The sequence below is a fragment of the Poecilia mexicana genome, unplaced genomic scaffold (genome assembly GCF_051168715.1).
Source record: "Poecilia mexicana isolate PSO_F unplaced genomic scaffold, ASM5116871v1 scaffold_3, whole genome shotgun sequence".
NCBI lineage: Eukaryota > Metazoa > Chordata > Actinopteri > Cyprinodontiformes > Poeciliidae > Poecilia > Poecilia mexicana.
This window is the reverse complement of record NW_028263372.1, coordinates 6,233,553-6,256,837: the sequence shown is the minus strand read 5'-3', so window position 1 is coordinate 6,256,837 and position 23,285 is coordinate 6,233,553. Positions and strand designations below refer to the sequence as shown.

The following is a 23,285-nucleotide window of genomic DNA, read 5'->3' as shown; positions in this document are numbered from 1 at the left end:
AAGCCTACTTTTGCTCCTTTTTTAAAAATTACTGGCAGTCTGTCCACTAGATGGCAGTGCTTTCAATACAGTTAATGGTATGTGTTGAAAATGCATCAATAGGAATCACTGCTACACATACGCAGGGTTTCCCACAGAAATCTTGCTGAGCCCGGTAGTCAGCCCACAGTGTTTTTGTATTAAAAAATGGTAAGTTGACAAGAACTGTTAAAATATCAGTGGGTAATTATGATACTGGAACAGATTGTTGAACATACTTATACACAACAATTGTCTTAAAAACAACAAAAAATACAATTGAAATAAATAATACGCATTTTCTGCACTTCTGTTAAATCCCAATTAACAGTTTAAGCCAGAGAGTTTGTACAATGTAATGCTGGTCACATTTATAGCTGACCCAAGGTATAAGTGAACTAAGCAGCTGCTTAAGCCCCCACCCCTCAGACCTTCAGGGGGCCCATAAATTCCAACATTTTAACACAGGTCTACCATAAATTTAATATTTTCACAATTGTTTATCGAGAATGAAATTACTGTTAAATGTGAGAATAGAACAATTCAAAGGTTTTAAATTGTTTAACAATTAAATTTAAGATTTAAAGGAGCTGGCAAGTTTACTTTGTAAAAATACAAAGCAACAATAGCAACAATCTGATGTTATAGGTTTAATCTTTGTGCTTGAACTCGGTCTGTTCACAAGCACATCTCAGGAAATTACAATTATCAGTGATTACCGTACTTTCCAGACTATAAAGCGCACCTCTCTATAAGCCGCACCTCCAAAGTTTAAAAAAAAAAAAAAAACTGGAAACGTACATATATGCCGCACCGGGCTATAAACCGCTGGTATCTCTGCCGCTGTCGGTTTATCACAAGGACGCAATCTGCTGGATTTATTAAGGATGCAGCCCTCCGTCCAACTCCCAACCATGAATTTGCCCATGCCGAGCTTACATGCAGCAGCTCTATTTCCGTCCTGTACTACCAGATCGATAGCCCTCAACTTAAAAGCTGCATCATATAAACTTCTTCATGTTGTTTCCATGATGAGGGGGAATGAGTTTGAAAACATTTCTCTGTCCTGCCTGCTGCTAGCATGTGCTTGTTCTAATGAAAGTTTGCACTTTCTTCTTTGATTTCTAATTTTGACTTTCAATGATTCACTTCTTGCTGCGGCGGTTGAAGAAAAATCCATAGAAAAGCCGCACCGGGCTATAAGCTGCATGGTTCCAAGAGTGGGAAAAATAGTAGCGGCTAATAGTCCGAAAAATACGGTACTTTTCAACGTATGCCCCTCTCCCAGATTCCAATAAATCTGTATTGAAATTCTGTTAGTGATGCTGAAGTAAGAGGGGCCCTTAAATCGTCTTCTGCTCAAGGCCTCATGCAACCTTCGGCCAGCTCTGCATGATGAGCTAGAGTCGCTACACTGCACATCTAGAGACCAACAGGAAGACATAATATATGTGGCACTACTAGGCAGCAGCGCCATAAAGATATATATACCAGTAGGGAGCAAGCGTTACCTTTTAGTGACTGTTGGGTTTTTAATAAGCTCCACTGAGGCTGTTTGTTTTGTTTGTCTGGGCTCATTGTGACAGGTTTTTTCTGATCTCCTCTCTTGTCAGCTGGCTGGCCCTGTAGAGCTCGTTCACATGTTCCAGGATGACTCCGCGGCCACGCGCTCAGAAGTGCCTGACAGGAGCGGAGCAGAGGGAGCATTCGATATGACACAGTTTGATGTATTGCCGCGCGACAACAGAGTGAGCGCAACAGCTCCTCCATGGGCTAAACCACCAGCACATTAACGCACCAAGGAACACATACTAACTTTATCAAGCTGCAGCAAAGACACAGATGGGCAGCGTGTGTGAGATGTAAACACACACACTGAACATAATCCTTTGTTCACACAGATAAAACATTCTCACTGCCTTCCACGCTCAACGCGTCCCTCTAACAACACGACTATAGGTTATATTTGTGGTTTGCATTGAGCTTGGGCAAGCAAAGCAAGCACAGTGGCTTTTACACTTGCTGAAGTATTCGCCAGAGAAAAATGAGGTCCTCACAAAGGCGATACAGATGAACCTGCTCTGCAAGAACACCTTCCAAATCATCCAGTTTGAGTGGAAGGTGATCTGCGCCAAGTTGAACCTCACATTTTCTGAGGTTCAACAAAGCTGCTCAGTTTGATTATGGTGACAGACTTTTTAAATACATTCACAACTAGACTTTTTATGTAAATACGTTTTTTTTGTTTTTTTTTTTCAGTTTTTGGAACTCTTTATTTAGGTTTACACAATTCAAAATAGAAAATTATGAGAGACAGGCGATTAAATAAACAAACAATAAAAAAAGCCTTTCTATAACCTGTGTACTTTAAAGACACAGGTATACTTTAACCATGCTCTGGGTAAAAAAATATATATTTTCATTTGAGAAGATTCAGTTAATTTTTCCATCACACACACCTTCTTTAGTCTCTGCTTCCACTCAGTTACAGTTGGCACACTGCTTGCATGAGGGTTGTCTAAGAGGTCAAAGCTGAAGTAAACGATAGAATCTAGACAAAATGTAAATAATAATAATAATAATAATAATAATAATAATAATAACGCTTTTACAAGGCATTATATGCCTTAACTGAAACACTTATTTGTAAAAAAAAATCTTCCATGAGTGGTTGTTGCTGAAACATCACCACTGGTCCTGTGGCACTGTAGTTTTCACAACTACTTGGACTTTTTTTTAAAGCACTTGCTGTATAAACAACTAAGTGTTACAGTGAAATTTGCTGACTGGTCCACAGGAGCCCGTTCCTCCTCTGAATGGCTCTCCATGCTGAGTAGCCAGATGAGCCTCCTGAATCTGCAGCAAAACTGCTGTCAAAGCTCTCATTAATAATTTCCACTGACTTCATAATTCTCCAATGTATATATCTCAGCTCAGAGTGTTGAGGAGGGGGGAGTGCAGAAAAAAAAACTAGCAAAAGAATCTTTTAGAATTAAATTTAGTTCATATGGCTGAGTTTTATGTATATTGTCTGATTTTTGGACTTGTGAAACTTGCCAAAACCAAAGTTAAATTGTGACTTTCATACTGTAACATCAATCTGATTGTGTTGTGCACACAGTGAGGTGTGCTGGGAGCTTTCTGGTTGTTGCTGGCAGCAGCATGCAGGAACCTGCAGGGCGGCGACAGCCCAGAGCCCTGGGAGTCCTGCAATCAGCCGTTTGTGGGAAACACGCGCCTCAGCTTGGGCTGCTTCTCTCTGCGCTGCACCTGTTAACAAACCCACTGCCTTGACTCCTCTGTGCCCAGTAGCGGTCAGGGAGCTGGGCAGAGAACAGCTTTTCGTTTTCTGTGACTGTTTATTGGGAGCTTAGTGTCAGTCTGCAGCTGGGCCGGGAAATCACGGCACATTATTAAGAGGAAAACTGAGTTATGCTGTTGCTAAAATAACAAGAGACGCCATTTTATCCCATGAGTCAGATTTAAACATTTGTAAAGATTGCACTTACTCTCACAGGAGTGTTAATAATCCCTCATGTCAACCTGCTTTGCCATGCAAATGAGAGCACAGGGCATGAGTCATTAGATTCAATGAAGGCAGTTTTATCTCCTGTCTAATAACTTTATCATGATCCAACACCTAATCCTAATTGTGACTTAAAGGGCCAGTGTTATGGGTTTTCTGTGCAAATAGTGCAATCTTAAATCACAATCAAGTAACTTTGTTACCTTCTGTTAATAAAAAAAAAAATATGTAAATATCAAATATGACTTAAAAAAATTTGACCTTGGAATTTAACACCTTGAAATTGGGCCTCTGTCTCTTTAAGAACTCCTGGTCTTTCTGAAGCTCTGCCTTCAGAAAATTATCACACAGCTCCTCTATTAACTCTTCAACAGCGTTTTTACCAGCATTGCACCAAGAAGTTGCATGTAGAATGAGCTCAGCAGACATGCAGTTGCACCAGGTGTTTGCTAATTGCTGCTGGCTAGTCTGAAGGAGCTGAGTGGGGGAGGCGCCAGAGAGAGAGGTTCTGTGTGGCGGAAGCTCGAAAGCTTGGAAACTGCAGCTCTAAGGAGGAGCTGTGAGGAAAAGGCGGGGCTAGATCCACCCAGTGACTGGTTGTTCCCATGGAGAGGTAACTTACCAGCAGAACACAACACCCCTTTGGAACAGGCAGTTAGTTCTTCACCAAAACAGGAATATTTATCAATCTAGATAGGCTTTCAGGAAAATATTTCCTGTCTTTAGTGAATCATTTTGAAAATACAGATGTTGTGCTCTGAAGTGGCTCTGGAGCCAATCAGTTGTTGGCCACCACTATGAATGTTTTCTGGTTACACCACTGCCTGAGTCAAGGTCAAGTCAAAGTCATCGTTCTTCTTTTTTAATTATGGTCTTAGAGATTTTCGCTTTGCTTTTACATAAACTTGACTTTGAGAAAATCCAAGACCGAACTGAGAGAACTCCGTCATTATAATGCCCTGCTTGTTTGTCTGTGACATTGAATTCTATTAAAATACGAAGAAATTTGTGACTTTTCCATTATAAAATGTGACAAAGTTCAATGGGGTGAACCGTTTTACAATAATACTAAGCAAAGGCATGAAGAGATGCGTTTGATAGGGCAGATTTTGCTCATTGCTCTTGAGCAGATGCAGCTTTATTTTCTCTTTTTTCTTCTTTCATAAACTGGATTTTATATAACAAGAGTGCACTTTACCTGAGTGTTCTTATTAACTGATTAATTGAAAATCATTTCTTGAGTTGGAGAAAACAGCCTGAGTCTGAGGGTACTTCAAGTCTTCAGTATTTATTAAATGTCGATTGTACTTGACACAAGTTGGCAAGATTGCACAAACTGATTAAAATCTGTTTAGAAATGTTCTTTGGCCTAAAAGCTCCATTATACACTCTGTATCCACTTTATTAGGTACACCTGATCACTCACAAAAAGTGAATCAACCAATCGCATTGCAGCAATGCATTTGGGCACAGACAACCAGTGTAAGTTCAACTAAACCGTATGAATGGGAACAAATGGGGTTTGAGTGACTTTAAACATGTTGTGTTTGTTAGAACCAGAGGGTCAGTCAGTCTCAGGTCAGTCTGAGGTCTTCACAAACTGCTGATCTACTAGGATTTACCAGTTTTAAAAAATTTTAAAAAAGAGAAAGTATTCAGTGGGCCACAATTAAATCTTCAGATGGTAATTAAAAAATAAAAAATAAATAAATAAATAAATAAATATATATATATATAGATATATATTATATATCTATATATATATATATACACACACACACAGTGCAGTATGAGACAGATAATTGAGCTCCTGTTCCTCCTCCCTGTGGTCCTACTGCCATCTGCAGAAATACACTGTCGCTGATACAAAGCAATCAATCAGAGCTAGGGGAAGGGTCTTCTCAGTCATTCTCATGTACACGCCGTTGTGTTTGCTATATATTTCTCATCCTTTTTCTTCTATTTGTAGACTCTGGAAGGGGTTTAATGATGAAAGAATATAGAAAGATTTCTTGCAAATTTTCAAAAGTACAAACACAAAATGATAGTTTGGATGACAACAATTCATCAACTGTCAGAGGCTCCAGGAACTGCCTGTAACACCATCACTACTTCTGCCCTCTGATGTCCAGTGTAGACATCAGCATTTTCCAGATTAACTCAATTAAACCCTCATTGGTGGTCTGCATGTAGATCTAAATACGGTACATCTGAATCGGATCATTCCTTCCAGCTGCTTATTCTACTGCCCAACCATTACTGCCGTTTAATGTATAACCCCGTTTTTCAGTCTGGTTGAACTGCAGGAACCTATATTGCTCTCCTCATTTCATATACAGCTACATTACACCCCCTGCAGCTATAATTACAGCAATGAGTTCCTAACAGCTTTCCATAAACACACCATCTGGTCATAAACCATGCTAGCTGCTGTTTGCACGAGTGTGTCCTTGTTTTCGCTCGTCATTATGAACGTTCCGTGTAAAACTAAACTGCCTCAGTTCACTAGGATAACACAGTTTAACTTGAGCCCCTTTTCACTCACCCCCCCCATCCTAACGCTCTCATCTGGAATGTAATTAGCGCAGCAGCAAGAAGCTTAGCGCTGCCCCCTGATCTCAGCCCCTGCCGAGGTAACCGTGAGGCAGCCTCAAATCCCCACAGCCTGACAGGATTATCTGAGAGGGAAGGGAACCCATGTCACACACACACTTACATTCGCAGTGCAGACCTCTTCTTCTGCTGCCTTAATATCCGTGTCCTTCAGTCGCTGTGCCATTCCACTATTTGTCTAATTGGATTAGATCAAAACGATTTTTTTTTTCTTTTAGCCCACTGCCTGGGTGGACATAATACACATCAATAACTCGGGAGTCCTGGAGAAAGCAAGTGATAATCTATTAGAAACACCTTAACCTGGTCCAGTTTGATGGGTTCTGTTCAACAGGAGAGTGTTACCCTGGGCTAATGAAAAAAAAAAAACCTCCCAGTTCACGAGGAAATTTCTCTACAATTCAAGGGATTCTATAAAATCTGACACCTCCAACTCCTGTGCCACCGTCATTTCTACAGCCACTATTTTATTCACATGGCTTGAAAACAGCGATGTGGCTAACATACGGCTTTTACCAAAGTGTTTCGAAAGGCTGGACTGCTGCGTGATGAAGAGGACGCCACAAGCTTGAGAGCAAGACGGAAGGAGTACAGCTGAAACGATTAATCACGATGAATCAATAATTGAAGTAATTATCAACTAAAGTAGTAACTGATTAATTGTTAGTCATATACAGACTCAACAAATGATAATTTACTGAAAAACGGCATAGAACAGTAATTAAGCCAAAACTAATTTATTAAAATATGTTTCATCCAAAACACCTCAAGTAACAGTTTTACCTTCACTCGGTTCAATTTCACTAATAGAAAGCTTCAATCTTGTATTTTAGGCAAAAGAAAATATTTTATTTAAAAATAATTGAATTATTTGTTTATTTGCACGTTGGAATTCATTTCCAATATTACATTCAGAAAGGCTGAAGTGCTTAAATGAAAATACTGTAGAACATGCCAGTTTTTCTATCCTATTTATTAATTAATCGTCAGAATAATGAAGTGCTAAAATAATTGTTAGCTGCATCCCTAATTGAGAATAACAGTGAAAGAAAGAGGGCAGGAACGCACAAAAACCATTTAATAGTTACTTGATTGTGCTACAAAATGGCACTATTTGCATGGAAAATACGTAATGCTGCCCCTTTGAAAGACTTCTTACTTACTTGAACTTCAACCCAGTTTTATGTTGTAGAGTTCCCAAGAGAAAAAACGGACCAAATAAAGCTATCAACATTTTTCTGACACATTCTCTTGCCCAATTTCTTTTCCCAGGTTTGGTGTTACTAATTCTCTTCTTTGCCCATTGTTCCCTTGGCGCCACCTCTTGGTTAGGAGCTAATCATCACACATTTACAGTCAAGAAAAGTTTGTGTAGACTCAGAAAAGTGGCCTGCCTCTGGGTGACCGAGGGGACCATACAGACCCTCATGGTGTGGTACAAATGGCCAAACGTACGTGACACGGGTCTGGAGGAGCACCGACGGTCCGGTGGACTATATTCTTATGAAAGCGACCAGGGAATTTGAGACATGGATTTGCATTTTGGCCTGGTTTTTGTTAAATGAATAATTAAAAGTGTCATGTACAGAATAGTTGTTCATCCGAGTCCATATTTCAACCCATTTCAAGTCTTACATGGACCAGATGTTTTATTTTATCTTTATTATGTCCTGCTTAGAAAAACCTGAGAACTGAAGGAGCGTGTGGTTTCTTTTAAATAACATGCACACTGGGGAGGTATATGATTAGGAGCAGCTTAATAATTCAGGGCCCTACCCTGCCGCCATCTCCAACAATATGACCCAAATGAAATTGACTGAAAAAAAGAGGTTTCATAGACAGACATCTGCTAAAAATATTTTTCTCAGTTCAGTAATGTCTTCATGAAACAGTAGAAAAACTTATTTTTTCAAGCTCAGAAGATTTTAATACATCATCTAAAATCATCAATAGACATTCACTAAGATTCTAGTAAGGAAACCAATTTTAAGTTCACATGTTTCATCTTTTCCTACACCTTGCATAAGTCAAGCTGTGAATAAATCAGTTTGTTTCTGTTCTCAGTTCATGTTTTTGCAGCACTGACAGGTTTCTGACCTGGGGATAATCCATACCCAATAAGTACTTCCTACTACTCACCCCAGCACCAATTCAACCTGAATCCTCATCCCTTCATCTAGCAGAACAGTAAGCAATAGAGGTGTCCGTTAAAACTGTGATTTTAATCAACCCAACACTCATTGGGTGCTAAAAAATCCAACTGTGAGCGCCTTAGCAAAGTCTTTACAGTGGACCCCAGATAGTTAGGGACCTCAACTGTCTGAGACCCCCAATAAAAACACTAACAACTGTCTATTTTAACTCCACAACTTATAAACCAAAATGCATTAATACCCACAGTTTTTAGCACTACAACAGAAGTAGTTTGGTAAAAGAAGAAGTTTTGGTTCTAGGCTTGGCTTTGTACAGAGGGTCCAGATCCTTGGCTATTGAGAAACAATTGTTTCCTTGATGCATGGACTCTGAAGTTGTAATGATTGGATCTGATTTTATGATTTATGTAATGAGACAGCTCAGTCAATACAGAAGCTACACTATGAAGCTTTCCAGATATTGTGTGTGTGGTGTTTGCAGAGGACAAAGGAGCACACAGCCTGTTGAATGTGACATGTAGCCAATCAAAAAGCAAGGTGATGGAAACACTTTCACCTCCACAAACTATCGCCATTGCTTCTTCTCAGTCGGTCATATTTGGTTACTCTTAACTCATGTTTGATCTCGAGAGGTTTTGAGAGATTTCCTGTCTGACATCTGATATGTCTGGGGTCTCCCAGGCTTTGAAAATCAGTCAACAATTTTAAAAGCTTGCTGTGTAAACCAGGCGTAGAGCTTTACGAGTCTCAATCCACAGTTTTTAATAGCTTTCTGGACTCTACTGTTGTCGTGGACAGAGACCACTGTCTCCAGGCTGCAGCGGCACTCCTGTTGGAGAAGAAACCGCTCAGCGTCAGGGGATTCAGTCTACATAAACATCATGGGTTTCAGGAGCCATTTTAAACACACATAACAAACAGGCTGTACAACCAAAAGGGCTCAATTCTGGAGAAAGAAAATACCCACAGTTGAAAGTCACCTTTAAATATTTGCAGCTCTATTTTCAGGCCACAAATGAGCAAAATTTCTTCCGGTACAAAACTCTTCACTACTTTGCAAAGCCTACAGAATCTTGTAATAAAATTATATAAGTTGGAAAAGTTTAAGAACAATGAATATTTCTGCAATACAATGTATGTGTTAGAGCTCCAAAATACAGAGCAACAGCATGGGGCCACTCCAAATCAGAGCACTGCTTCTGCTCCCATCAGGCTGATCTTCTTCAAGCCCAGCCCCAGAGACCCCGAGGTGGGTTAGAGCTTCTCCAGCAGCTGGGCTCCTTCCAGCACTCCTATGTCTTATTCATGGCGACCCATCGTCTCTCATCACTCATCAGCCAGCCTCCCCCACAAACCGGCGTCACACACTCTCTCTCTCACACACACACACACACACGCACACACACACACCCCCACACGCACACACACACACACACACACACACACACACACACACACACACACACACACACACACACACGCGCGCACACACACATACAAACACACACACTAATCAAGGACATCAGGCGAAGCGAAGCTTGATCTAGCGAAACAAGCTAATCAAATTTGCATCAATATAATGGGTGCTCCAGATCTGTAAATTTGGGTGCATGTGTGAGCATGTGTGTAAGTACCTAATCCAGGTCATCAGCTCCACTGTGTCTGGATCATAGAACTCCCTCAGCTCTGATAGCTCCTCCATCAGCTTAGGCCAGAACTACAGAGGGAGAAGAAGAGGAGAAGAGGAAGAAGGAGGAGAGATAGAAAGCCATGGGTTTACCTTCATTAAGACACAAAGTACAACAAACCTATTCACACTTAAAACTGCACTGATTGAAAGAGGTGCATCTCAACGGATTAGAACATCCTCAAAAAGTTACTGACACCAGCAATTTAATTCCAAACAGTAAACCTTTAAAGTACAAATGTTATATCAACTCATTATGCATTTTATTTTTTTATGTCTGCTAATTTGGTGATTATCACTTACAGATAATTAAAATCAAATTTCTTTGAAATGTTGATTATTTCTAAATCTGATAAAATGCCTTTCCAATAGAGAAATGTGGGCCTACTGGACAGTAAAGAAACTGTCAGGGTTTCAACCAGAAAACCAGCTAAGCCTGGTGGTCGGGGTGTTTGGGCAGTCCACCAGCACCTCCCCAGGTCTTTGCATAAAAAATGGTTAAAAGTTGACAGGAAATTCGAAAATATGACAGGTAACTATGTGTAACCGGATAACATTATTGAAAATACTTGAACACCAACTATAGAGTTGTAAAAAAGGCAAACACCAAAAATTACAAAGAAAATAAAAAATATTATTTTTTACACTTTGATTAAATCCTAATTAAGTAATCAGCCTGTGGATCTTAAAACAAGCTACATAATGCTGGTTACACTTAAAAGCAAAATAAATAAAAAGGAATATTATCTAAATGGATAACAATGACTATTTGTATGCTTTAATAATATTGTTAAGGTACTAAATCTAAGTTTGTATAGTATTACGTTTTCTTAAATACACCATTTGTTCAATAATGTCTGCAGCTTGATGTGGGATTTTGATTTGCTGGTTGTGATTGGTTGTTACTTTGACTGGCTGAAAAAGACCTGTCTGTGATTATGTGGTCCATTACATTCATTTTATCAAGTTACAGCCCAGACACTCAGCCAAGTGTAACGAGAGTATGTGAGATGTAAACACACACAGATCTACATTTATCTTTGTTCACAGAAAAATGCTCTCACATCAGTCTCAAAGCGCTCTCAACGCCAACGTTGGTACAGTATCCTCTGAAAAGACAGCCTTCATAGAGGGATCATTTACATGATCTCTGAATCACAGAATTTAGCATAAAAACATAGAATATCATAGAATTTGGTTATTTGTGAACATCATAAACCAAATCTCTGAAGATGGAGGTGTTGCATAGGTGTACCCTAACAACATCCACAGTGAAAGGACAACTAAAGAGTGCATGACTTCTCTGCTGCTGTCTCTCAGCCTGTTTTGTGGCCTAATCCGGAGGTTCAGCTCTCCTTCACACATTACGGACTTGTAATCTGTCCATTCTGGAAAATTACTCACTGACCGTAGACTCCAAGGCCGTCGGCCTGCCTGGGTCATTCCCCAATAAGTTACACTGAGCTGGTCCTGGCTCTTTGAAGGAGAGCAGGACAAGCCAGGCTGAAGTTAGCTGACTGGACTGAACATAGGTTAAAGGGGCAGCATTATGTAAAATTAACTTTTTTGAACTGTACAGCATGTTATAATGTTACTCCCTCACCAAAAACATACTTGAAGTGTTGCCTTAATTTTTTCATGAGTGGCTGAGAAATCCTTTAATCTTCATGGCAACCATTTAGCTGTGCAAAATGCCTGGTTGGATTCCCTTTCAAGAGCCCCTTCTCGAAGAGGTACTTTCCAAGCTTCCACCCCACGACTCCACCACCCAGCTCCTTCAGACTAGCCGGGAGCAATTAGCAAACATCTGGTGGGACTGCACCAGATGTTTGCAGCTGTGGAGCTCATTATATGAGTTACTTCTCAGAACAACTCTGGTAAAAATGTTGTTAAAGCATCAATAGAGGAGCCATGTTGTGATGACTTCCTGAAATTGAAGTTTCAGAAAGAGCAGGAGTTTTTAAAGACCCAGAGTCCCAATTTCAAGGAGCTAAATTACAAAGTCAAATTTCTTTTAAGTCATATTTAATATATACATTAACTTTATAATAACATACGTTAACATCAGTGATGTGCGGTGAGGTTCATAGCTGGCGAGGCACCGACTTAATTATAATCGGATTTGCAAATCTAGACCCCCTGTATGTTACTGTTTACTTAAGGAAATTTTGCGCATGCGTACAATGCTGGAGGGCAAAAAAGACTATTTTTTTAACATGTGATGCTTAGATGCCACAGAATAATTCCGTTATCTCAATCAAACTTAGACATGTAGATATTATCAATTTCGTGCTGTGCTTAACAGCAAAGGGAGAAACTGTTAAAGTACAACTCAAAACCACGTCTTTCTCGCTCTCTGTATCAGCGCAGCTACTGTATAGCTAGCTCGCTGTTACTGTCTCCTACTCTGCAGTTGTGGAGTCACAATGTCTGGGTTCATGAGCGCCCCCAGCGATGAGGCATGAGAACTGCCTGCCTCACCTCGAATCTGTTCTCTGCCATTTCTGATCGCTCCTCAGCACACGAAACACGTTACAGTTAGTGACAATAAAAACACAGTACACTAAATACATAAGCTAAATTATGGAAAATCAGTTCATACATTAAATATTTTTAACCATTTTATTGGCGACGCACAGACAGGAGGAGCATGCTCTCATAGAGTGGCAGCCAGTGTAGTTAGCGAGAGGTTGCGCAACCCCAGGTGAGGCTCAGCTCACTGCTGCCTCACCGGCTTAGCTTCCAAGCACTTGAATGGGAAAATGCGAAAATTCAGCGATTTTGAAGAAAAAAATAATCAGATTTGGTTAAATTAAATGAAAAATAGGTACTTTATAGTACAAACCACAGGGTGAAAATATGATTTTATTATTATATATTATTTTTCCATGATGACCTGACCGCACGTCACTGGTTAACATAGTTTCTTGATTGTGGTATAAAATGGCACTGTGAGCCTGGAAAACACAAAAAATTGCCCCTTTAAGAAACAGACTCCTAAAATAAGAGCTGTGCTTCATGAGAGCTCAGGTTGAGTGTTGTCAAACCTTTGAAAGGAATCATCTCTGCCTGTGTTGACTATACTCTGTTGGCTGAAGGAAATATTAAGAGAAAAAAAGTAAAAATCTCAAAGCTTTTAGACCTCCGTCGCAGTGGTGTATTCCTAAAGATCAACCAAATTATTCACTGATATAGCAGGACAGAGAAAAATTCCCCTAAGCTGGTAATGGTTAGGAACAGAGAGCAAAAGCGAACTTCTCCTAATTTTCAACCTGCAGTTACAGACAAGTAGTCAGACAGTGACAGAAATCCCTCTCTGTGACATTATACTACACATCGACACCAGGTAATACTGAATAAACATTGGAAACACAACACATCTACTGCACTTTAGCTGCAGCAATTTATCTTATTTATTCTCGTGTTCAAAGTAAGGCACTTTACAATGCTTAAAGTTTAAATGTCTTATAAAATTAGGCTTTGTTTATTTCTTCCTTCAGGTGATTCAGCCTTGCTCACAGCATTCGTTATGGTCTGTTCAAACTGACAGAGTATTAGTGATGGATCTGCCAATACGACAACGATCATAAAGCAGCAGGAAGACAGCCTACCTTATAATACAGCCAGCCAATCATCAGCACTGGAACTGCATATCTGATAAACCGCAGCTGCAAACAGAGAGGATAACAAAAAATACTGAGGTGTAAAGTTAGATGTACAAAATGAGAAGAGTCAGAAACGTAGGTGGCTCTTGGAAAACATGTAAGACAACATAAGACAGGGATGAGAGAAAGAGCAGCTTTGTTCTCCAACTATCAAGAATTTAATTCCTGCTGTGGTCATGTTAGGACCACACTGACACCTAGTGGTGAGGTGCAGAGGGCAGCAGTATGAGTCACACTCACATTAAACCAACAAATAATTTAAAACTTTCACTTAGAAGCATATTAATTTGCACAAATCAATCAAATCAGGGAGGTCCCATTTACTGGAAAATTAAAGAAAGATAAAAGCTGTGCAATATTTAATCAAAATGAAAAATAAAAACATACAGAGAAAACTAGACTTGGACATGAAAGAGAGGTATGTACCAGAACTTTAGTGTTGCAACGGAGAGCTTTGAGAAGCAGAGTCCACAGGTCGGTCCCACACACACCATATGCCGCGACCGCACACATGTGGCCTGTCCAAATGTATTTCATTCTGTGGGAAAGTACACGAGTGGAGTCAAGTTTCTGATCTGAAAACAGAAAAACAGCCCGAGTTCCCATAATGGAGAGAAAAGTAGGAACGCAGCATGGAAATCTGAACTCCAAGCTCTTCAGCCTTTTTCTTTGCAACAGAAGCTAGGTACTGGCGTTGAAAATGGGGAGCTTAAAGTTAGTAGCAAAAAAAAAAAATGTTGGCCCAGATCTTATTTTTCAACAGCAGCCTTTGAAGCAAAGGGAAAGATGAAACAGGAGAGTGAACAAGGTGAGATATCATGGGACAGAAGTTCACTGGTACGCTGAGGGTGAGGCTGAAAGAGGTGCAGAAATATCCAGAAATAAGTCTGCTAAATGCAAAGCAGCTGTCTGACAGACACTGCCTTCTGCTCTTTTGGCCTTTCGTTCGTAATCAGCATGTCTGAGAAAGTGCTGACATCAGACGTGGAGCTTTTCTCCAAATACAACTTGCATCGTGTTAAGAGCTTCTGTGGTTCTGTGAGAAGCTTCAAGCGCCTGGACTGCAACAGGAATCTGTTTTATAAACTGTTTGCTTTCATTAGATTTTAGCATCCTTCACTTCAGTCTCTGTGGTGTCTTGAGTTACTGATGTTCTCCGGTGGATTAACTTTTGAGCAACATTATTTGTGCTTGATGAAGAAAACATCATTTGTTGATGTTCAAAACTTAACATTGACCCCTCCTCTAAAGGTGGAACAGAGGAGGGAAACACAAACAGCTCTTCATCAAAGCAGCTTCGTTCTTCCAGTGCGATCTGCTCCACTTGGTGACCACATTGAAAGTAGCAGAAGGTAAATTTTAGTTGGTGCTGACCCAATGTGGAGGACAGTAAATCTCATCAAAACACACCGTTTTTTTCCACAGCTACAATATTTTTATTCCTCTCAAAACTGGAACCTTATTTTATAAATGCACTGTTAAGAAATCTCTCAATGCAAATTCCCTTATTGTGATTAAACCTCACTGGAAGGATTTTATAGTAAAGTTCATAAAGTGGCTTTAAATTACAATTCTTTAGAATTCAGTACCAAACCTTTTTTAAACTGAAATGTGATGTACAGAACCACAGAAGCTTATTATTATCATGATACTGATATCATGATAATGGTAAAGATAGTATTCATTATCATCAATAATAACAATATTATTGCCCTTTTCCAACTTTTGCATTTGTAAAATGAAAATGAATCCTTTCTGCAAATTGTATCTTTAGTTAAATGAAGCAAATGAACAAAACCGCCAGATAAATGTCCAAACATTACTGTAAATTAACTATAATTGATGGCAGTTGTTTACCCAACACGACTGCAGACAATCAAAATATGACTCAGCAAGTAGATTAAAGAGTGGGTACACAGCCAGGTCATTGGATCTGTTTTCCTATTCACATTTCTTCTCCTAACGTTTGTTTTGTAGTTGGACTGAACATCACAGATTGTCACATCAAAGCTGCAAAAAGTTTTAAAATGATTCATCATGGTTTCATATTTTTACATCACAAAACCTGGCACTTTAAAAGAGCTTTTGACAGACACTGTATGTTTGACAGCAGAGTGCTTTGGTGTGCATGGCTTATCATTTAATATCTAGACTTAGTTTAACCTAAAATAAAGCAGGATGAAAGAGAAAAGTAATTGCGATGCTAAGCAGAAACATGACAGTTCCAGGTGGCGAATAAAACTGATCAGTCCATGATATTTTTTAAATAACTGAAAAAAAATATTTTCCTCTGCTTTCAGGCTTTCACATAACTAAAAAGATGATGATGAAAACACAAAACTTATCAATCAATGTCATAAATATTACACTTCACCAAATGTAAAGACAAGTATATACATACCTTGGTATTTTGCTACATTTTCATGATCTAATTGACAGACGGACAAAGAATCTGAAGGTACTTCTGTTATAGAAGCTCAGATTCCTCATAGACTAATTGCTGGCTCAGATGTCAACCTCACAGAGAAGGTTGTGAGCAATCATCTCTCATTGGTTGTAGATCACAAACTGTGTGGATGAGGACCAATGACCAGCTTTTCTGTTTTGTTTGATTCAGATTGTAAAATAAAAGTTGGAGAAAGTGAGAGAATCTAATTTAAATCACACCCTAACATCCAACTACTACCATGGTAGAAGTGTGTAAAAACACAGAATAAATTGTGAATAAATTGTTTATAGTTCATCTAAATAAGAACAAAAATTGTGGGTGTTTAACACTGGACAGTATTGTGCATTATTTGCCTAACACTTTTTAAGAGAAAAACCTGAACTCCCACCAGTACTCATGTTTCAATTCTCAGCTCAGGTCTTCATAAAACAGCTCAGGTTTTATGAAGACCTGAGCTGAGTCTTCATAAAACAGCTCATAATAACAAAGGAACATTTTTTTAGGACATGTTTGTAATACAAACAGAAATTCTTAAACATGATATAAGCATAAGTGTTCACAACCAAGACTTAATATTTTTGTTAAAACACCTTTGACAGCGATTACAGACTCACGTCATCTTGTCCCGACAAGCTTGGAACATCAGTTTTGGGGATTTTCTCTATTCTTCTCTGCAGGGGCTATCAATCTCAGTCTGGTTGGCTGGGCAGAATGGGTTGAGATGTTCAATTGGACTGAACTGGGCTCTGACTGGGCCACTCAAGAACTTTCACAAACCACTGCTAAAGGTACTCCTTTGTAATCTTGGCTGTGTGCATTGGATCATTGCTCAGTTCAGTCTCTACAATTGGCTGGCATCCCACACTCTATGCAAACTATGGCCCTTTTCCACTAGCGCCTCCTCGGCATGGCTCATCTCTGTTATAAGGGTTTTTCTCTGGTAATGGCTATGAAGGCAGTGTTCTAGAATCTACTTCGCTGGGCTTCCAAGCATGTAGAGTTGAACTAAAAACACAATGTCAGAAGACCGGCAGTCACTGATTGGGTAAGGGGTGGAGTCACTGTTTGAGCCACAAAAGAGACTTGTTTTACAATAACCTGACCCGCCATCTGTAAAAACTCACAACAGAAACTGAGTCTGACAAAGACCCAAATAATTATGTTTGTGTCACGTATGGATTCAAACATAACACAACAGAAATACTTCGGGGATGGCTGATTCTTTCCATCCCGTTCGGACAGAACTGAGTAAGAAGGCTTTCATACCCCTTTTTTAGAACTTGCTACAAGAAACTTCTAGACTGACTGAATTAATCTTGTTTAAGTCTTTTACATCCAAACTAAAAGTTCTTGAGAATGATTCACTTACATGTACATGTTTTCAGAGCCTGTCATTTTCTTTTATCTGTGTAGGTTTTTGTGTTGTGTTTATTGCTGCCTTTTGGCCAGGACTGCCTTGAAAAGAGGTTTTATCCTGGTAAAGTACAGCATGAAAAAGTTTAATAAAATATGAAAAGATCACTTTGCACAAATTTTCAGACTCAGTGACCGCACGACTGGATGAGGAAGAATTGTAATGGAAAACTACCCAAATTGTACAGAGTTGAGTCATATTACTAGCTGACTGTGAAAAAGGGCTAGTCTCTCACAAAAGCATCCCCAGTCTTAAACTGTTTCTACTGAAGGCACCTAAGATGAGAAGTGCCTGCTTTTGTCCAAACACATTGCTTTAATCTCTCTCCAGAAAGTTCTATTTAATTTTAGATTGGTATAATAATCAGTAAGGTATTTCTTTAGCAAAATTGAAGCAAACCTTCATGTGCATTTTAGTGAGGAGTGCCATCATCTGACCATTGCATCAGAAAGGCCTGACAAGTGAAGTGCCTAAAGACTCACTGTAATCGGGGACACCTGAGTCAAGAAACAAACCCAAAACCCATTCATATAAAATAAACCCACCACAGTGGGACTCCAGTCGTGCTGTAGCAGAATGCTTCCAGCATTGTTTCACTTTCTTTAGTATGTTATTCGATTTTGTGTCTTTTCTTTTTTCTTTTTTTTTACAGAAAAGCTTTAGAACTAGTCTGCAATGCAACATAATGATAAAAAAGTGAAGAAGGGTGAACAGTTGCTGCTGCCTCTCTGAACTGTTGTGTTTCAAATCTAATACTAATGGACACAGAGCATAGACATTAACCATAACAATCCATCAGGACCTTTAGTTTTGCTGTGAATGTCTTCGCTTACCATAAAAAAACAGCACAAAGCTGAAAGTACTTGGAGCTGTTCAAGGCTTCTGAAGGAACCCGTTAACCAACTTCGTGAAATGGACTAAAGAGATACTTGTGCATGACTACAACTGATTAAGTTATGAAATAAAAAGAAGACTTGAAGCGCATCTGTGTGAGAGCGAGACCGGGGCGCCGATTTATTTTTCTGTTGGTGGGCAGTCACTAGCTAATCAACCACCTCATGTCCAGGCAGCAGCTTATTAATAATTGCAAAATAAACATTAAGCTTGAAAACATGGAACTGTAATGAAATAAATCTTTTGTTTGTGTGAGAAATGTTGATGTTCCTGATACACTTGAACTTAATCTCTCCTCTGTCTTAGCTATTGTCAGCCAGTTGCCATGGTAATAGGTGTGCTTGTGGGTTTGAGCTACTCTTCACCCTTTTTTTAGTGATATTTTTCCGTTGCTGCGGTGATCTGAAGCCGCTGAAATTTCTAAAAGTTCAACCAACAATAAAAACTGCTCTAACTTCCTCATTTGTTCAAAGACATCGCAAATATTCATAATAGTCATCAAGTAAGATAACATTTTTCATAAGGTATTTAACATTCTGTTTCCTACTGTGGTAATTATGTAAAAATAAATTAATTATCCAGTTAAAAGAATTGACAGAAACCAAACAGTTTATAGAGTTATATCTAGGAACTAGAAAATTCCTGCAGAAATTTTAAGGGGCCTGCCAAGTGTACCCATCACTTTAAACAAAGCATTTCAAATTTGCTGTGAAAAATAGATATATGCAGGTCTGACATACTTACCCCAACACTAGCACACAATAACTGTAAATATTGTCAGGTGTATTATGATGATGAGACACCATTGAAAAGCAAGGTATAAACCCCTAGTCAATGAAATTCAGTCCGAGACCGACGACTATAAGCTTCGCACATGTGGTTCTCACTCATGGTCCAAAATAAAAAAAAAACATGAAGAAAGTTGGTAATAGTTAATTTCTAAAAAAAAAATAATTCAATTTTCATACTAAAGATTTTAATTTACACTCAAAAATTCAGAGAAGTAATAATTTTATGTAAGCAAAACATGAATAGTCACAGGAAATATGTATTCTTCCCACAATGCATTGTGAGATCTGATTCAGCGCTGTGGGACTACTCACTGCCTCTGTCTAGGACTCGTTGCTATGGTAATTAATGATCTGCACCTGGGCTGGCTCTCTCTGTCAGACAAGATGCTGGTTTCTATACTTGTGAGACACCCAGCATCGGTCTCCAGGACCCTGACAAAAAACCATAAGCCCTAGGAAAATTTTGAAAACATTTTACAGGAGCAGGCATGTGTATCTATGTCATGACCAACTTTGAGATCAATAGGCCTCTATGTGTGCCTGTGAGGGGGAGTTAAACAGAGTTTTGTAGTCAGACCTCCACTGTGCTGTGTGTGTGTTTCAGAGAGAAATCTTAGTGATGCTGTGAGTTCCTCAGACTCAAGTTTTTTCGTTTTTCTCAATTTATGTCGTCATTTTTACACAGAATCCCAATAAAAATAATAGCTCCCTTCTTGGCATCGAGCCGCACGATTTGATACCACTTTTGTGGGGGTACACGCAGCAGTACGAGCCGCATTAACGGTAATGGAAGAAAAATAAAGATATAAAGAGACATTCTATTGGGTGTAGAACAATAGGTGCCTGCCATGCAATGCATGGAGGCAGTGACTGACCTGTGATGGCAGGCCCCAATAACACAAAGTTTGCATATCAAAACAGTAATTTTCACAGCTTAAATTTAAGTTACATTTTATGAAAACCGTATAATAAAGAAGAAAGTTATGAACATTTTTGCGACAGATACCTGCGCATTGGAACTGTGGGTTTGTGGATATGACTCAATGCCTAGTAAAAGTGCCTGTGGCTAGCTATAGTGGCTACTTGGTGCAGTGATGTATATCAGTGGTGCTAGCCATGCTTCCATGACTGGTGCTCAGGAATCAGCGCCTATGCCTGGAAGTGTGAATGTATACGTGTTCTGCTGCCTCAACAATTCAGAGTTTACCTCATGGTGCTGAAAGCCAGGAGGCCGTAGAGCACAGAGTGCAGCAGATTGTAGGCCACATCTGGCCGGAAAGCCTCCACCTGTCCCCCTGCAGCTGCTCTCTTCTCTTCCTCCCAACCTCCTTTAGGCCTAATGGGAAACAAAAACCAGACATTAAAGCAGAAAAGAAGCATGTTACCAAAAGCCGACGGTAAATATATAAAACATCACATCCAGACGCTGGAGAGGAGAGGCAGGACGGACGGAAGGTGGGCGGAATTGATATTGTTCTGATTATTCAGATTTCAGTAGCTCTTGTTCAGATTTCATTAGCAGCTTGCACGCAAGTGGACATGTAACGATGTACACCCACGACCGTTTCTGTCTGCAGGAGTCAGCGCGCATACAAACAGAGCGAGACCCCGAAGGCGATGATATTACTCCCACGATGTGGCCTCCTGCACCGAATCAGACGGACACTGACTTCCATTTGAATATAAATCAAATCTGGCTCCCCTGACTACGTGAGGTTGGCTATACTGGATTAAATTAATTCCTGAATTGGCAAATAGCCCTTTGTTCTGTGAGGTTAGTATTCCAGCCATCCAGTAGCGCAGGGCGAGTTGAAATGGTAATTTGATTAGTTGAGAGCAGCCTATCACCTTGCACCACAGGCAAATGAAGCTGGGAGAGGCAGCTGGTGGATGATGCTGCTTTTTCAGAGCATGGAGGGAAATCCAGGGGTAAAGGAAAACATGGTGACCTCTGGTTTAGGTTTTCCTTCAACTAACAAAAGCCCTCATCTCATCTACCACACTTGTATATCTCTTTATTTTACAAAGTGTCATCTGATTCATTAATTAGAAACACAGCTTATTATACCAGTATTACCAGTAAACACAATGGGACACAAGGGTATGCTTTAGAGATGGAGATTTATCATTTACTGTTAAAAAATTTGTATCATAAGAATGTATTATTTATTCTTGATAAATTTCAATTAATGTAAAAAAAAAAAAACTTGATGGAAATTTTATTTTTATCTTCTCCACTGACTGTCCCGTGAGAACATCAGTAAATATTAGTAAATTCTAAAATTTGATTAAATGCAGTTACTATGTGCAGTTTACTTTTTTAAGAATATGAAGTCCTAAAGAAGCCTCTTTCAAGTGGGAATGTTTTTTAAGAACAATATTTGTGCTTGAGCCACTGCTGTGCCAATCATTCACAGCCATACAACTGCCTAAAAATAAGCAATAAATAGCTCTGGTAACACTTCATTTGAAGGGGGATTCATAGGACTGATATGATCTGATAAAAATATGACATAACACTTGTCATGAACATCAATGAGTCTTTATGGGTATTTATGACTGTTATTGGGAAGTGGCATTCGGTAAATAATAGTTTTAATGCAAATTTGCTTTAAAAGTCCATTAAAAGTGCCAACTTTGGATTATTTGGCAAATAATGACATTTTAATGTAAAGCTGGCACTTTAAATGCAACTTTTAAAGCAACTTTGGAATAAAAGTGTCATTATTTACCAAATGGCACTTAATGACAACAGTCATTAATATTCATAAAGACTCCTTCATGTTCATAAAGGCTTCATGTTCATAACAGGTGTTATGTCATGACAGTGTTATATCAGTCTTATAAGCACTTACTCACCAGGGGGCACTGCCTACTCCTAATACATAGATTATTCTTCTCTGATTAATCTACTTGATTGTTCAAGTGTACTATTACTGATATAAACATCTTTATATCATATTTATTTTACTAGCTTAAACAGCTACTACAGAACGGGACAATTTTGTAAATTAAATTACATAATTAATCATCAGAATAATTGATAGCTTAATCAACCATTTACAACAGAAAACAGAAAATATTCTGTGTCTGAGAGAGACAAAATCAGAACTGTTTCACAGATTATCATACAGAGAGAATGGTATACCAGATCATATTCAGGTAGTAAAGAACTGATGTATTATTCAGCACAAGTTTCTGATCATGGCCACATTGTAAGACGAGCCACACACCTAACAGTGTGTGTTAGATGTATGGATCTGTGTGTGAGACTTTCTGTGATTCAAGATGCTTCAAATTTAAGAACCATACTGGATCACTTGTTGCCATCAGAGGTTCAATAGTCCCATATGAGGTTCAGCATAGTTCAGTTTATCCAGCTCATTCAGCCATTGAGGACAATCAAAATCAACTTGTTTTTATGTTGAAACTTTTCCCACTGAGCATCAAGTACCTGAGGTTGTGCAGCACTGCCACTGCCAGCATGCCACTGAGCAGCAGGACAGTGGGGACGTATGGGTACAGCAGCAGGGTGCCAGCCAGGCGCTCCAGAGTGTCCAGTGGCAGCAGCCCAAAGGCTTCCTCACACAGATACAGACTGGCATCAAAGTCCCTGCAGGAGAGATAATATTACCTGATGTTCTCAACAAAATGTATGATTGGCTATAAATTTGACTTAAAGTGCATAAACTCTGCGGATATACATGCAAGAAGAGTTTCTCTCTCTAAGTGAACAGGTTTGCACCAGAGAAACACATCCGGTAAAGGTAATTGGTGTTAGCATTGCATTAGCACCAAGCATAAAATGCATTTGGGGTTCAACACGTTTTCATTTGATTACTTTGAATGTTGTTGGATCTATCTCAATGCTCATTGGCTGGAGAAGTATATGTTGTGGTTAGGAGAAGATTTTATAGGCATCTGTTGAACCCAATTAGCAAACACCTGATGGAACTGAGCCTCATCATCTGTCCTAGCCTGGGGAAGCAGAGGTCCAAAACACACCACTTGCGTCCAACTTTTCACACTTAGATCAGATTTTTACTTGATGCATAGACTCCGATGCAACATTTCC

At 39.3% G+C, this 23,285-nt stretch overlaps 1 protein-coding gene across 2 annotated transcripts in view; it reads right to left on the bottom strand.

Moving 5' to 3' along the window:
- Positions 1–23,285, bottom strand: part of dpy19l3 (dpy-19 like C-mannosyltransferase 3) — a 62,206-nt gene that overhangs the window by 18,269 nt on the left and 20,652 nt on the right. For both annotated transcript variants that reach the window (XM_015000057.2, XM_015000056.2), the window contains 5 exons: positions 22,665–22,823; positions 20,418–20,546; positions 14,089–14,200; positions 13,609–13,665; positions 9,945–10,027 (listed from right to left, as the gene is read on the bottom strand). In XM_015000057.2, the coding sequence (XP_014855543.2) occupies positions 9,945–10,027; positions 13,609–13,665; positions 14,089–14,200; positions 20,418–20,546; positions 22,665–22,823 (540 nt within the window). The remainder of the gene's footprint in view (positions 1–9,944; positions 10,028–13,608; positions 13,666–14,088; positions 14,201–20,417; positions 20,547–22,664; positions 22,824–23,285) is intronic.